The sequence below is a fragment of the Podarcis gaigeae genome (assembly GCF_964106915.1).
Source record: "Podarcis gaigeae genome assembly, chromosome: 6".
NCBI lineage: Eukaryota > Metazoa > Chordata > Lepidosauria > Squamata > Lacertidae > Podarcis > Podarcis gaigeae.
This window is the reverse complement of record NC_139682.1, coordinates 34,214,480-34,227,283: the sequence shown is the minus strand read 5'-3', so window position 1 is coordinate 34,227,283 and position 12,804 is coordinate 34,214,480. Positions and strand designations below refer to the sequence as shown.

General features: G+C 44.6%; 1 protein-coding gene across 2 annotated transcripts; it reads right to left on the bottom strand.

The window, feature by feature from the left end:
• Positions 1-473: 473 nt before the first annotated feature.
• NRAS (NRAS proto-oncogene, GTPase) lies at positions 474-10,496 on the bottom strand. 2 transcript variants are annotated; one of them, XR_014566059.1, is made up of 7 exons: positions 10,384-10,496; positions 7,921-8,047; positions 6,529-6,707; positions 5,667-5,826; positions 4,318-4,441; positions 1,743-3,731; positions 474-1,695 (listed from the first exon to the last, which is right to left on the bottom strand). XR_014566059.1 is itself a non-coding variant. In XM_083746068.1 (6 exons), the coding sequence occupies exons 2-5, from the start codon at positions 8,029-8,031 to the stop codon at positions 4,322-4,324; spliced, it is 570 nt and encodes a 189-aa protein (XP_083602194.1). In that variant the 5' UTR covers positions 8,032-8,047; positions 10,384-10,496; the 3' UTR covers positions 474-3,731; positions 4,318-4,321. The 2 variants fall into 2 exon arrangements, 1 of the variants encoding a protein (XP_083602194.1); XM_083746068.1 differs by having other exon boundaries at positions 474-3,731.
• Between the last annotated feature and the right edge of the window lie 2,308 nt (positions 10,497-12,804).

Here is a 12,804-nt window from a genome sequence, read left to right as displayed (position 1 = left end):
CATGCTAGCTTTCATATCAGCCTTTACTCAGGAACTTTCCACCATCACCCATGTATAACCAATGGAGAATCTCTAGTCCAGCTACAAAGGATGATTTAGGAAGGGGAAAACCCTCCAAGCTGAAGAGAGAACAGGAAACCTAGAGACTTCCCCCACGATAGACTTATCTAAAGCAAGTGAGAGGTGAAGATAAAGACAGATAAGTGTAAATCAATTTCCTTACTGTCAGACAGAGTCTATGACACAGCAGCAGGCTGGCTGTGGTTTGATTGAGTAATATAGGGTTCAGACCAGTTCAGATCACTCCGTCATTACTTATAGATTTACACTGACTTTTAAGCAGGCTCATACTTCTTTGCCACTTAGAAGTTACTAGTAGTATCCCAAGGTTGCAATCCGCTTTGAGATTTGTTTCCCCTTTAAAAATATAAAGCAGTATAGAAATGAAATGGATAATAAGAATTGCGCACACACCAAGGAATAATATTGATGTATTTTAGAATTTTTTTACAAACATTATTTGATTAAAACACAAAATGAGTGAGAAATGGATTACATAGTAATAGAGTTGACATTAGTCCTTTGGTGACATGCCATGTTTAAATGCTGGGTTCTGATACTTCATTAAAAAGAGAGCCCATCCAGTGTTGTGCAATCACAGCTGAAGCATGCCTTGCTTCCTAGCCACACAGACTCTACTGCCCCATATTAATTGTGGTATTCTGCTGTAGGAAATGAGATTGCCTGTCAGCAAGAGCAAAACAGTGGCAGAATCAGTTATGTTAGAGACCAATTAAGACAAGACACCTTTTCTACTATCCAAATGGAAGGAAATTGGCAGTGTCGCTCCCATAACTCATGAACATACAAGGGAGCTTTTCTTCAATTAGCTGTAAAATCAGTAGAGATCTTATTAATGTGCACTTTGCCATTTCCTCATGTATATTACTATTATTTCTCGTAGCTTATGACCATCCTGTATTATGCTGGAGAATCTGAAGATGCAAGCACCATTGTGAGTATTTTAAAATTATATTTAAACACCCCAGAACTCAAATTCACCAGGCAGCAAATAGGCACTTTCTTCCCTTTTCAACTCCATATCTGTGCTTTCTCTAACCATTAATTCAGTCACATGCGGCAAAACTGGCCACTTAGAAAGGCACAGAGCAGAGGCAGGCATTGCTGCTGGGTCTCAATTGTCAGCCCACTAGTCAGGGAAGATGGGAAGATGTAACATCTGCAGGGTACCACCCCTGCCCCCGAACCAGAAGAATTCAAATAGTATTTTTAAAAACAATACTGCAAATACTTTAAAAAATACTGACCACTAGTTTCAGTTAATCGATGAGGTGTTCATCAGGGCAAATAATAATAACAATAATAATTATTATTCTGAAGGTGGAAGAGTGCTTTATCTCTAGAGAATGCAAAGTTAGTCTAGTGAAGGAATATCATCTGCAGCAACTGGACTCAGATTAACAATGGGTGTGAAACTGGCCAATATCTTCTTCACTGCTGCTTTTTCGCTGGCTAATATGCAGAAAGCTCAGCCAGAAATGACACTTAATCTTCAGGCTTCTGCAGACACAACCTTTACACATGGTAAAAAGTGGAGGGAGACTTCGTAAAGTGGTACAAGGACTGCCACTTTTATCTGGCAGTACTCCTATGTTCAACATCCTGGCAGTACTCCTATGTTATCTGGCAGTACTCCTATGTTCAACATCCTGAATAGCTACAAGATGAGCAGAAAATCAACAAATACTGCCCCCTCCATCAATGTACCTGTTACATTTATACATGCCATGCAAATAGAAAGGGACATAGGAACTCTGTCCGTAAAAACAAAGGAAATGGACTTAAACAATGTACCACTTTATTGCTTAAGTGATACCAGCCCCTTAACAAAGGGAGTTCTGTGATGTCTTAAGGCCTAGACCTGATTAACAGTTTACCTAGATGCAAGACATATTAAGACCCTCTCAGAATACTGCACATCTCTGAAGCGATACATCATCATCATATTAGGCAAGAGCAAAGATATTTTGGGAAATAGGTGTCCACCATCTCGCTACTTGTGATTGCACAGTGATTTTTCCAACTTGGAGCTTGTACAGTAAAATGGCAACGTAATAAAACCACCAATAAATGACTTACGGTCCTGTACTCCATTTCTACTTCAGTCTGGCCCCCTGCTTAGGAAGAATTTATAAATGCAATAACCACAACATCTAGCAACGACATGTATGTATCAAACAACTACCACAGACAGCACTTTTGTACGAATTTCCATCATATCAAGCAAGAACACTTCGGAATCAAGGCAGTTCACACATTCAGTTGCAAAACAGGAACAAGACATGAGAACCAGGATCAAATATTATGGCTTTCAAATAAATAGTGGTTATCTAGTCAATCAGCTCTTTTCCCAGCAAATATTCATTTGAACAGAGAATTATGGGGCACATAGGCTCATGAAAAATCCAGTTCCAAAGTTCGTAAGGCTGAATACACAACAGCAATTTACTTCTTTATCCAAGCAGCATCAAACTGTGTGGCTAAATCCCTTTGTGTTCCCCTTTTGTTCCCCAAGCTCTTTACCTGTAGCTTAACTGCACAGCAGTCACCCGGAAAGAGCATTCAGAGTATGTAACCTTGATGAAGTGTGTTTCCCCCTGGTTCATTTTTCACAGATAAAAAATAAAGAGTCTGTGCCTGACAAAGGTGTTGAACAAATTAAAAAAAAGAGAGAGCAGTGCATAGAAAGCTGGGGCAGTTCCATCTTCTCTACAAAGCCCTCACAGAGCCATGATTTATGACCGGCATTGGAGTAACTGTTAGTTTTAATATCCACGGCTGTTAATTGGGCCTGGTGAGAGGCACCAATGGCTTCCAGCATTGTCAAGAAGAGTTAAATGAAATGTATTTAACAGTGGAGGATGGTGAATGACTGCTGGAGTTCCCCACAGGTCTTAAAGACCAATGTGTATTTCAGTCAAGGGTGCAGAGACGTCCTTGTGCATTACTGGGGAGGTGATATCTGCATGTAGAAGGTTCCACATATTCAATCCCCTGAAAGTCCTATTAAGAAGGATCAGTGAACAGAGCAGCGAAGGAGGACACTGGAGACCCACTGCAGGTCAAGAGCAGGCAGACCAAGGGTCTGAGGCAGGTTCAGGTGCTCAAGATGGGACAGTTAGGAACTTTGCAGGGTAAGTTTAAGGCCTGTCCTGCCTTTGCAAATAGGCACTTGGTTATTCAAGATCTCTTACTAGAAAGAAAGCCAAGGGCTATAGGTCAAAATAAGTGCAATAAGTTGATGTGCTATAGAAATATTTTAGATATACAGTGCAGGGGCATGCTGCTAGCATTTCCCTGTCCAAAAATGGTGGAGAGACGTCAGGCTTTTCAGTACAGTGTGATCACAATTTTCTCCAGCTTTCCTTCCAGAAACAGGTATATGGTCCTTTCAAAGTATTCGGCCTCTACAGTTTCACACACCAGTTCCTCTGTTTGAACCTATCCGAGAAAGAGGGGGTGGGGGAATCCACCACCAACAGAGGAGACTTTCTTTGCTTGCTCAGCTGAGCAAAGAGGTAGATGTTCAGAGACATTCTCTTCAGGTGCCGGCAGAAAAGAATTAGAACTGGCACCAGGGTACTGGTGAAATGCAACAGTGGACTTAAGATTCACCCTCTAGCTGCACTTTGGCCAGATGTTTTTGACAGCTGAAACAAAGAGATACATCGTGTTAGTTTTGCTCTATAACATAAACAGGGCGAAGTTTAAGACTGCCAAAGCAGAGTCCCAGGAGAACTCCACATGCAGCATTAATTTCCAGTGAATCAAACCCACAAAAACCAAGAAAGCTGTAGACTTTGCCCAGGATAATGATGCTACAGTGGAGAGAACAGGCTGTAGGCATTTTATCCCTATCAGAAAGACTGTAGTCCAACTGATAGATTTTTATGTTATTTTTAAAAGAGGCTATAGAGACCTGACACCTATTACATGAACTTTAGCATTAGGAAGCTACAGCCCCTATGTCAGAGGTTTCCAAAGATTTTTGCCAAGCAATTTTTGTCTATTTGAGCTTTGTAGGAGCCTGCTTTAAAGATGCAAGCTGACAAGTCCTTCTTATGAGGCATTCATCTGCATTTTCTCGTTTGCCACTCAGCTTTCTGACTCTCACCATCTCCTACGCCTACTTTGCAAAACTTGCTTTTATCACTGTCCTTCAAAATAAGAGATTTCTTCAAAAACACTGTGCCTTCATATTTCTCAATCACTTGTTTAGCAGAAACTGCCACCCACCTGATCACATCACAAGGCATGAGAGTCCCATGCAGCCTTGATTCCCATCTTCACTGCTGTTGAGTCTTTTCATCCGATATTGGCGGATCTCCCTCACCAGTGTGTAAAAGGCATCTTCAACACCCTGAGCGGGAAAGATACTCTGGTCAGAAACAAGTGATTCTGGGCCTAGGAGATGTTTTCCTTGTTGCCCCTTCTCCACACATCCCTCTTGAAAGGTTTCATATCAAATTTACCGAGTGGGGGACTGCATTACAGTAGTCGGCAGAATCAATGCAATAAATAGGGGAACTCTCCCACTACACTCTCCCTTATATACACCCACCCCCATTCATGCATAAAAACATACATAAACCTTAATCCCCACCATTCATTCATCCATTCATTCATTCACGTTCACTCATGCACAACAGCAGCCACTGGACTTGAAAATAAAACACTGAAGCTGAGGTTGAGAAGGTCATTTTGTGGGTACAGTGGTACCTTGGGTTACATACGCTTTAGGTTACATACGCTTCAGGTTACAGACTCCACTAACCCAGAAATATTACCTCGGGTTAAGAACTTTGCTTCAGATGAGAACAGAAATCGTGCTCTGACGGTGTGGCGGCAGCAGGAGGGCCTATTAGCTAAAGTGGTGCTTCAGGTTAAGAGCAGTTTCAGGTTAAGAACAGACCTCCGGAACGAATTGAGTTCTTAACTCGAGGTACCACTGTATTACAGCACATGGTGGGAGAGTTAATCCTTCCCCCCCTAACTGTAATTACCATGAAGATTGCCCACCCCTACCTGTGTGGCAAATAGACTTAAAAAGAGCTTCATATTTTGAGCCGACATGAGGGTGCTGTTGTTGTTTTTGAAACCTGATTGCCACACCCAAAAGGGGTGTGTGTGTGCCACACGTGCCATGGAAGTCTAACCCTTTCCTCCCAAGCCACAAATGTGCCCACAAGACATCAATCAGGTAGGCTTGGAAAAAAGCCTCCTTTTGACATTAATTAGAATTTTTCAGGCCTGATTGCTGCATGCATGGCATTTGGGGCAGTGGAGAGGGGAGAAAAGGGTTAACCCCAGCTGTGATTCCCCCCAGAAAGGGTCATCCCTACATGACAAATAGGGTTTTTAAAAAGCTACCACTTTCCTCAATGGAACCTTACTCCTCACATGCAGGAAGTGTGCTTGCTCCCCCCCCCCTTTTTAAAGGTTCCAAGTTTATGCAGCCTATAGGATAGCACTCCTACCAACAAGCGCCAACCCTCTGCCTGCCTAGTGCTAGCTTCTCAATCAGTGTACCGGAACAGTGCTGGCAGTTCTCAAGAGAGCAAAACAGAAGCACAAGAATCCATTACCTGTCTCGTTTTGGCAGATGTCTCAATGAAGGGAATCCCATAGCTCTTGGCTACTTCATGAGCTTGTTTGGTATCTACTGTCCGTGTTGGCAAGTCACATTTGTTTCCCACTAACACCATTGGTACGTCTTCAGAATCTTTCACTCTTTTAATCTGTTCTCTGGAGAAATGGGTGGGAAGAGATCACAGCCTCAATTTTACATGTTGTTCAAATTGCCATTGGTCCCAAAACACGGCAGCTGCACCTGGCTGCTTCTCTTCTGACTTCAGATAATGAAAAATCCTGCAGTTCAGAGCAATGCCATAAGATGGCCTTTTGATATCACATGATTGCATAATTTTATATAAGCTGTCCTTCTGAATTGAAAGTGGGCTAGAAATCAAATTAGTATACCATTAACTATATGAACCAGATAATGAAAACAGAAAGATGCTCCAACCATCCTTTTATTCACCTGAGTATGATCCTCTCCATCCCTTCCTATGCTAGGGCATCTATCACAATTGTCCCCTATTTCTCCAGAACTATTTAAACCTCTTGAACAGCATATTCAGCTGTACATAAACTCCTGAGCTTTTGAATGCGCAGTTTGATTTTAAACCACACAGGCAAATGAAAATGCTTTATCAGATAGCAGCTGACTGACAGGTGGGCAGCCCTCACCTAATTGTCAAAACAGTCTATGGGGGTTGGGGGAGGGCAGGATCTGACCTGCTGGCAGGATCCAGTTACCACCTCTGTTCTAGACATGACTACCAACCGCTTTAGCAATACAGTCTATTCAAGGGCCACGGTGGATTTTGGCTCAGCACTAGCATGCAGCTGTGCCTTTCCCACCTCCTTCCTGCAAGCACAGCTTACCTGTAAAGATTGATATCTGCAAATGATTTGCTGTTGTTGATGGCGAACACACATAGAAAGCCTTCCCCAGTTCTCATGTACTGATCTCTCATGGCACTATACTCTTCTTGCCCTGCTGTGTCCAGGATATCTAACAAACAGGTCTCTCCATCAATAACTACCTGTTTACGGTAAGAGTCCTGTGGGAAAGAAATACAGTTTCAGAACTAAGCATTATCTGATCCACCAAATCCTGTTTGCCACACACTTCAACACACTGTGATGATCCACAGTTTCGAAATCAGCCCTTCTCCAATCTTTACTGTATTTGATGATTTAAAGGATGACGTGCTTCCAGAAGCATGAGCTGTTGGGGGATTCCACAGATGCTTGTTTACGGGCTATTTGTTCAATCAACTGAAGAACCTCACGATCTCTTTTCAAACAAGAAAATACATCAGTTGAGATTTTGAAAACATGGGAGTTTCTGGTAAAGTTCCAGAAACCAAACTTAGAACAAGGGAGGAATCTGTGCCTCGGTTCTGGGAGAGCTCTGTCCCTCATCCTTTTAATCCTACAGCAACCTCTGCCCCGAGTCTCTCTCAATTCTTTGCCAAATAATTCCCAAAACTCAAATATTTTAATTTTGTTACACATACTGGGTGGTGTCTGGCTAAATCATACTCAGAGTAGATCCACTGGAACCAATGGATTTATGTTAGCATAACTACAGTAATTTAATCCCACTGATATCAATGATTTAAAAAGATACCACTGATTAACAGTTAAGCATATCTGAAAACGGGACGCGGGTGGCGCTGTGGGTTAAACCACAGACCCTAGGACTTGCCAATCAGAAGGTCGGCGGTTCAAATCCCCGCAACAGGGTGAGCTCCCGTTGCTCGGTCCCTGCTCCTGCCAACCTAGCAGTTCGAAAGCACATCAAAGTGCAAGTAGATAAATAGGTACTGCTCCGGTGGGAAGGTAAACGGCGTTTCTGTGTGCTGCTCTGGTTCACCAGAAGTCATGCTGGCCACATGACCCGGAAGCTGTACACTGGCTCCCTCAGCCAATAAAGCGAGATGAGCGCCGCAACCTCAGAGTCGGTCACGACTGGACCTAATGGTCAGGGGTCCCTTTATCTTTACCTCTGAAAAAATATCAATACTTTTGCAAAAAGGTTCTGAGCTTTCTGATATTATAAGGATAAATGAATCCATATTTTCTATCCACTTCTTTAAAGACAGGATAAGTTTAATGAGTGTGAAACTCTGGGTTTCTAACACTTAGGGCTGACGACAGTATGCTGCACCTCTTGTATGCTGGTAGAAAAGCAACACAAGAAACATAGGTTCATATCATACACACACAGTCAATCAGGTCCCAAAGCTGAAAATGCCTGCAGGAGCTCACCTCTATAGTGGGATCATATTCATCTACAAAGTGATTCTGGATGAGCTGGATGGTTAGGGCACTTTTCCCAACACCACCAGCTCCTACCACCACCAGCTTGTATTCAGTCATCGCCCTCCTCAGGGACCTGTTGGTAGGACAGACACGTTAGCAGAGCCGAGATCTCCAAGAGAGCGTCTTTTAGAAACACATAGCAAATGCAGAGACAGAATAAAAATTCTGAACACCCAACGTGTTTGGTACTGTAGTAGCCAGCAAGAGGGCTTTACCACAGGCTGAAAGGCAGATGATAAATTAAACAAAACAAGGCCAAACTCAGTCTGAGAATTCATGGATGATTGATCTGGACCCAACCCCCCCGCCCAATACAGGCTCAGCAGGGTAAGATCTTAGACCTGGGCTGCAATATTGTACACATTTACCTGAGAGAAAGTTCTGTGGAGTTTACTTTTGAGTAGGCATGCACAGGGTTGCATTATTAGCCTAGGTAGCCACTGGCTCAAATCCATTCTCTACCACAGGAGTGGAGAAGCTTGGTCAGCCTCTGGCCACATTCCCTTCATGGCAACCTGTCTGGGGCCACATGCCAGTGGTGAGCATGGCCAGAACATTAGTGGGGGGAGCAACTGTATCTATATGTTTGTACTGTAAGTTACACACCACTCTCTTAACTCCAGCCAGGCAAAGAAGAAATGTTATCAGAAGTCAAAGGCACATTCCAGACAGGCAAAATATTTAAGGAGGGGTGTGGCTCGGGAGTGTGTGTGGCCTAGGAAGAGTCTTGTGGGCCAGGTGGAGAGGCCTGGAGAGACACATATGGCCCCTGAGCCCGAGGGTCCCCTTATTCTCACAACACTGTAAAGCAGTTTAGGTTGAGCAGCAGCTTGCACAAGGCCACTAAGGAACTTTTACAGTGGAAAGAAAGTTACTGGGTGGTGCTGGGCAAGCTACTGCTCAACCTAAACTGATGTGAGAATAAGATGGAAAATATGTAAATGATTTCTGAATAGGAAACTGGAGACAATTTTGAGATGGATGAAGATAGAGCTGAAACTCAATTCAGATAAGATAGAGCTGCTCTGAATGGGGAATCTGACTGATCTGGATAGAGAGGAACAACTGGCCTCAGATTGTATTGCATTTCCTGAAGGGTGACATCAAAATTTGTAGTTTGAAGTGCAGCTGACATCTGTGGTTAGCAGATTTGTATGGCCTCAACATTATGTTGTCCTTAAAAACTTCTCTTTTGGTCCAATTTCTCTTAAAGGTTGCTCTTTTAGAATTGGTAATTTTGGTGCAGAGAGTTCTGTCTATTAGCAATTTATACTGATGTTTTTAAACTGTTTTTAACTAGCTTAGGTTTTTAAATGACTGCAAATACTGCTGCTGTTATATTTTGTATATGTATGGTTTTATGCAATCTGCACTGGATGGCTTTGCACAGAAGGCTAGCATACAAATGATTTTATAAACAGAAATGTTGTTTCAATACAGAGCATACAATGAATAGATTTAGGCGGTGTCTCGTGTGAAAATGTAAACATTTCAGAACACAAACTTGTGGCAGAGAAAGCTATCAAGCCACAATGGCTATATTCCACCTCCACTGACAGCATTCGGTGCGCCTCCAAATACAGTGGTACCTCGGGTTAAGTACTTAATTCGTTCCGGAGGTCCATTCTTAACCTGAAACTGTTCTTAACCTGAAGCACCACTTTAGCTAATGGGGCCTCCCGCTGCTGCCGCGCCACGGGAGCACAATTTCTGTTCTCATCCTGAAGCAAAGTTCTTAACCCGAGGTAATATTTCTGGGTTAGTGGAGCCTGTAACCTGAAGCGTATGTAACCCGAGGTATCACCGTACCAGCGGCTGGGAATCGCAGGTGGGCAGAGTGCTGTTGCACCAGTGTCCTGCTTTCGGGCTTCCCACAGGCACCTGTCCCGCCACTGTGGGTACAGGATGTTAAGACTACTAGATGGACCACTGGCCTGGATCCATCATCAGGGCTCTTCTTACGTTCACTCGCGTCTAGCCTGCGACTGCCAACGTCTGATGCCCAGAGGGGGGCAAAGGCGAGCCCCGCTTGGCAGCCCCAACACCCCATCTCTCTGCACGCCTTGGGACCACCAAGGGCAGCCGGGCAGCCCCCGGAAGATCCTTCCCCATACGAGAAGGGCAACGAAAGGGGGTCGCCCACTAAGCCCTCAGGCTGCCGGCCCCCAACAGATAGAGCCGCTGAGATAAAGCCCCCAGCAGCCCGCCTGGAGGTCCAGGGGAGAAGCGGCTCCAGCGGAAGGGACGGGCACACCCAACCCGGGCAGCGAACCAAGAGCCGCCCAAGGCAGCGTCTCCCGGCACCAGGCGGAGAAAAACAGGGCCGCACCTTCCCGACCAGCCCCTCAGCCCGAAGGGGAGACGGGGCTGCCCTGCCTCCCCCTTTCCTCGTTACGACTCACCTCTCACCTCACTTCCAGGCTCCGCAGCCGCCAGAATGCCCTTCCCAAAATCGGTCCTTCCGACCCGCCGTACAGATGACGTCATCTCCCGGCACCGGAAGCATTCGGAGACTTCGCTCGCTTGGGCGGGGCTAACCGAAAGCAAGGGCTCCGCGGGGAGCGCTGGGCGGCTGGATGTCGTTGTTCTTTTGCCTGGCGAGAGCAGGAGGGAGGAGGGCTCGCGGGACGGCGCTTCCCACCCCAGTTGCGGCAAGTAGGAAGGAAGGACGGCGCCGAATTCGTTTTGGCTGGACTCCGAAGCCAAACGCAATGCCCGCTGCAGCCCCCGGGAGTTGATGGAAGTCGCTTTCTTCAGGACCACAGCAGTGGCTTGTGGAGCCAGGTGGCGCTGAACTGTAGCCCTCCGTCTGTTGTTGGACTACACGGATCCGGAGTGGGGTCCCTAAGATGGTTGGATGGCGCCTTGTACGCCGCCTCCTCCTGCACCAGCTTAGCTGCAGCTGCTACAGCCAAGCTGGTCCCAAACATATTGCTTTGCTTTCCTAGGGAAACCCAGCCACATGGGTGGGGTATCATCATCATCCTTTGGGTTACATCAGCAAAACTGGGAGGGTGGCCTTGTCGTCTGGGCAGCCCAAGGCTTGCGCCCTGGGGAGGTCACTTTGCAGCGGTTGGACTTCACCCCTGAGGCACACTCCATTCTCGAGGCAGATGGAGTCCAACATCATCATCCCTGCTCATCAGGCATGCTTGTGTGTCCATTGTAGCCGCTGCTGCATATTCTCACAATGATCGCATGCTGCCTTTTTAAAGTGGTCATGGCAGGGGATTGAATGCAGGACCTTGCACATGTTATCACTTACAGAGCATGGGTCCCACTGGAGTGAATGAAAAGAATTGAACTTTTCAAAATCCCTTCTCACTAAAAGATAGTGTGCTTTTGTGAAAATGTGCTCTTTGCATGGTGTCCCACCCTCGCTCTTCTTCCCTTTTCTCACTATGTGAACGGACCAGTGCTACAGTTCTTTCCCCTTCACCTCTGAATCCAGCTAGACTTGGCTTCTACTCAAGCCTCTTAAGATAAGAGAGGGGGAGATAATATACTGAAAACACACGTTTTACACCCAACACCCACCCTATAATGGCCAATAGGTACTTCATGACACTTGTAAAATCACAGTGGGCACCCAGTGAAACCATTATAGCAAAAATAGTATATATGCCTAAGCAAGTGTTTTATGAAATCATATATAGAGATAGTGAATAAAAAGAACCTTTATCCACAAACACTTGAAATCAGTTGCACAATGAAGCTGAAATTCATTAGATTCAGGATAGCCAAAATAAAGTTACTTTCTTACAATATAATTAACAAGATCCTATGTAAACTACTTTGAGGGTTGTTTTTTACAATCAAACAGTGTATATATTTTATTAAATAAATAAAACATCAATTCAAAACTGTTCAGAGAAAGTAGTAGCAGCTGCATTGGGTACACACATGCACAAGAGCAGGAGTCTGTTATTGATTTCTTGTTCTTGTGCCTTCTGGAAACATCTAGTTGGCAACATGCTAGACATGTTGACCAACTTTACAGTGTGATCAGTTTTTACCAAAGCACTTATACTTTGTATAAACAAATAGCTGCATATATACTACACCACGGGTGTCAAACACAAGGCCCATAGGCCGAATCCGGCCCGCCAGACCTCGTCATGTGGCCCGTGTAGCCGGCCGCCAGCCTTTACCTTTTATTCTTGCTTTTTTTTTTTTGACACAAGAAAGCCGCCTCTTCAGCGCATGCGCGGCAGCCTACAAGCCAGAGAACGTCTGCCCTCTAGCGGCGCCTGCCGTTCTACACAGGAAACCTCCACTTTACATGCATTCAGGAAACCTCCACTTGTTTTTATATTGAGCGCATGCCATCCTACAGATACAACCGGCCCTTTGAGGGTGACCAAACTGCTGATGCGGCCCCCGATGAATTTGAGTTTGACACCCCTGTACTACACACTGAGAATAACTATTGTCAGAATCTGTCTATGAACTCATTCATCAGTCTGATAATTTCATTGCAGAAAGGAATTATGGGTAGTAGAAAATTCAGTTTTAATCAAGGGTAGACCCATTGAAATTAACAAACATGAGATTAAGTTAGGTACATTAATTTCAGCACATCTGCTCGGTGTAAAATTTGGTTGAATACCACCCATGATGAGGATGTATCAGCTATGGAAGTAACTAATCACTTGGTACCATTATTTGAAGATATATCATGCTTTTCCTAGGAGTATTCCTGCTTATCACCCCCCCAATAAAGTAAGCTTTCAGACAATGCCTTTGGCTTATTTAGAGATAGTTCTGAAGTTGATGGCATGCTAGTATCTTTGACATTTTGGTTTATCTAATCTAATAGACATCATATTA

Coding starts and splice junctions, on each gene's coding strand:
- NRAS (XM_083746068.1), bottom strand. CDS start 8,031: ATGACTGAATACAAGCTGGTGGTGGTAGGAGCTGGTGGTGTTGGGAAA. Junction 5,827..6,528: donor GCAGATATCAATCTTTACAG/GTAAGCTGTGCT, acceptor CCATTTCTCCAG/AGAACAGATTAAAAGAGTGA. Junction 4,442..5,666: donor CATCTGCCAAAACGAGACAG/GTAATGGATTCT, acceptor TTTCCCGCTCAG/GGTGTTGAAGATGCCTTTTA.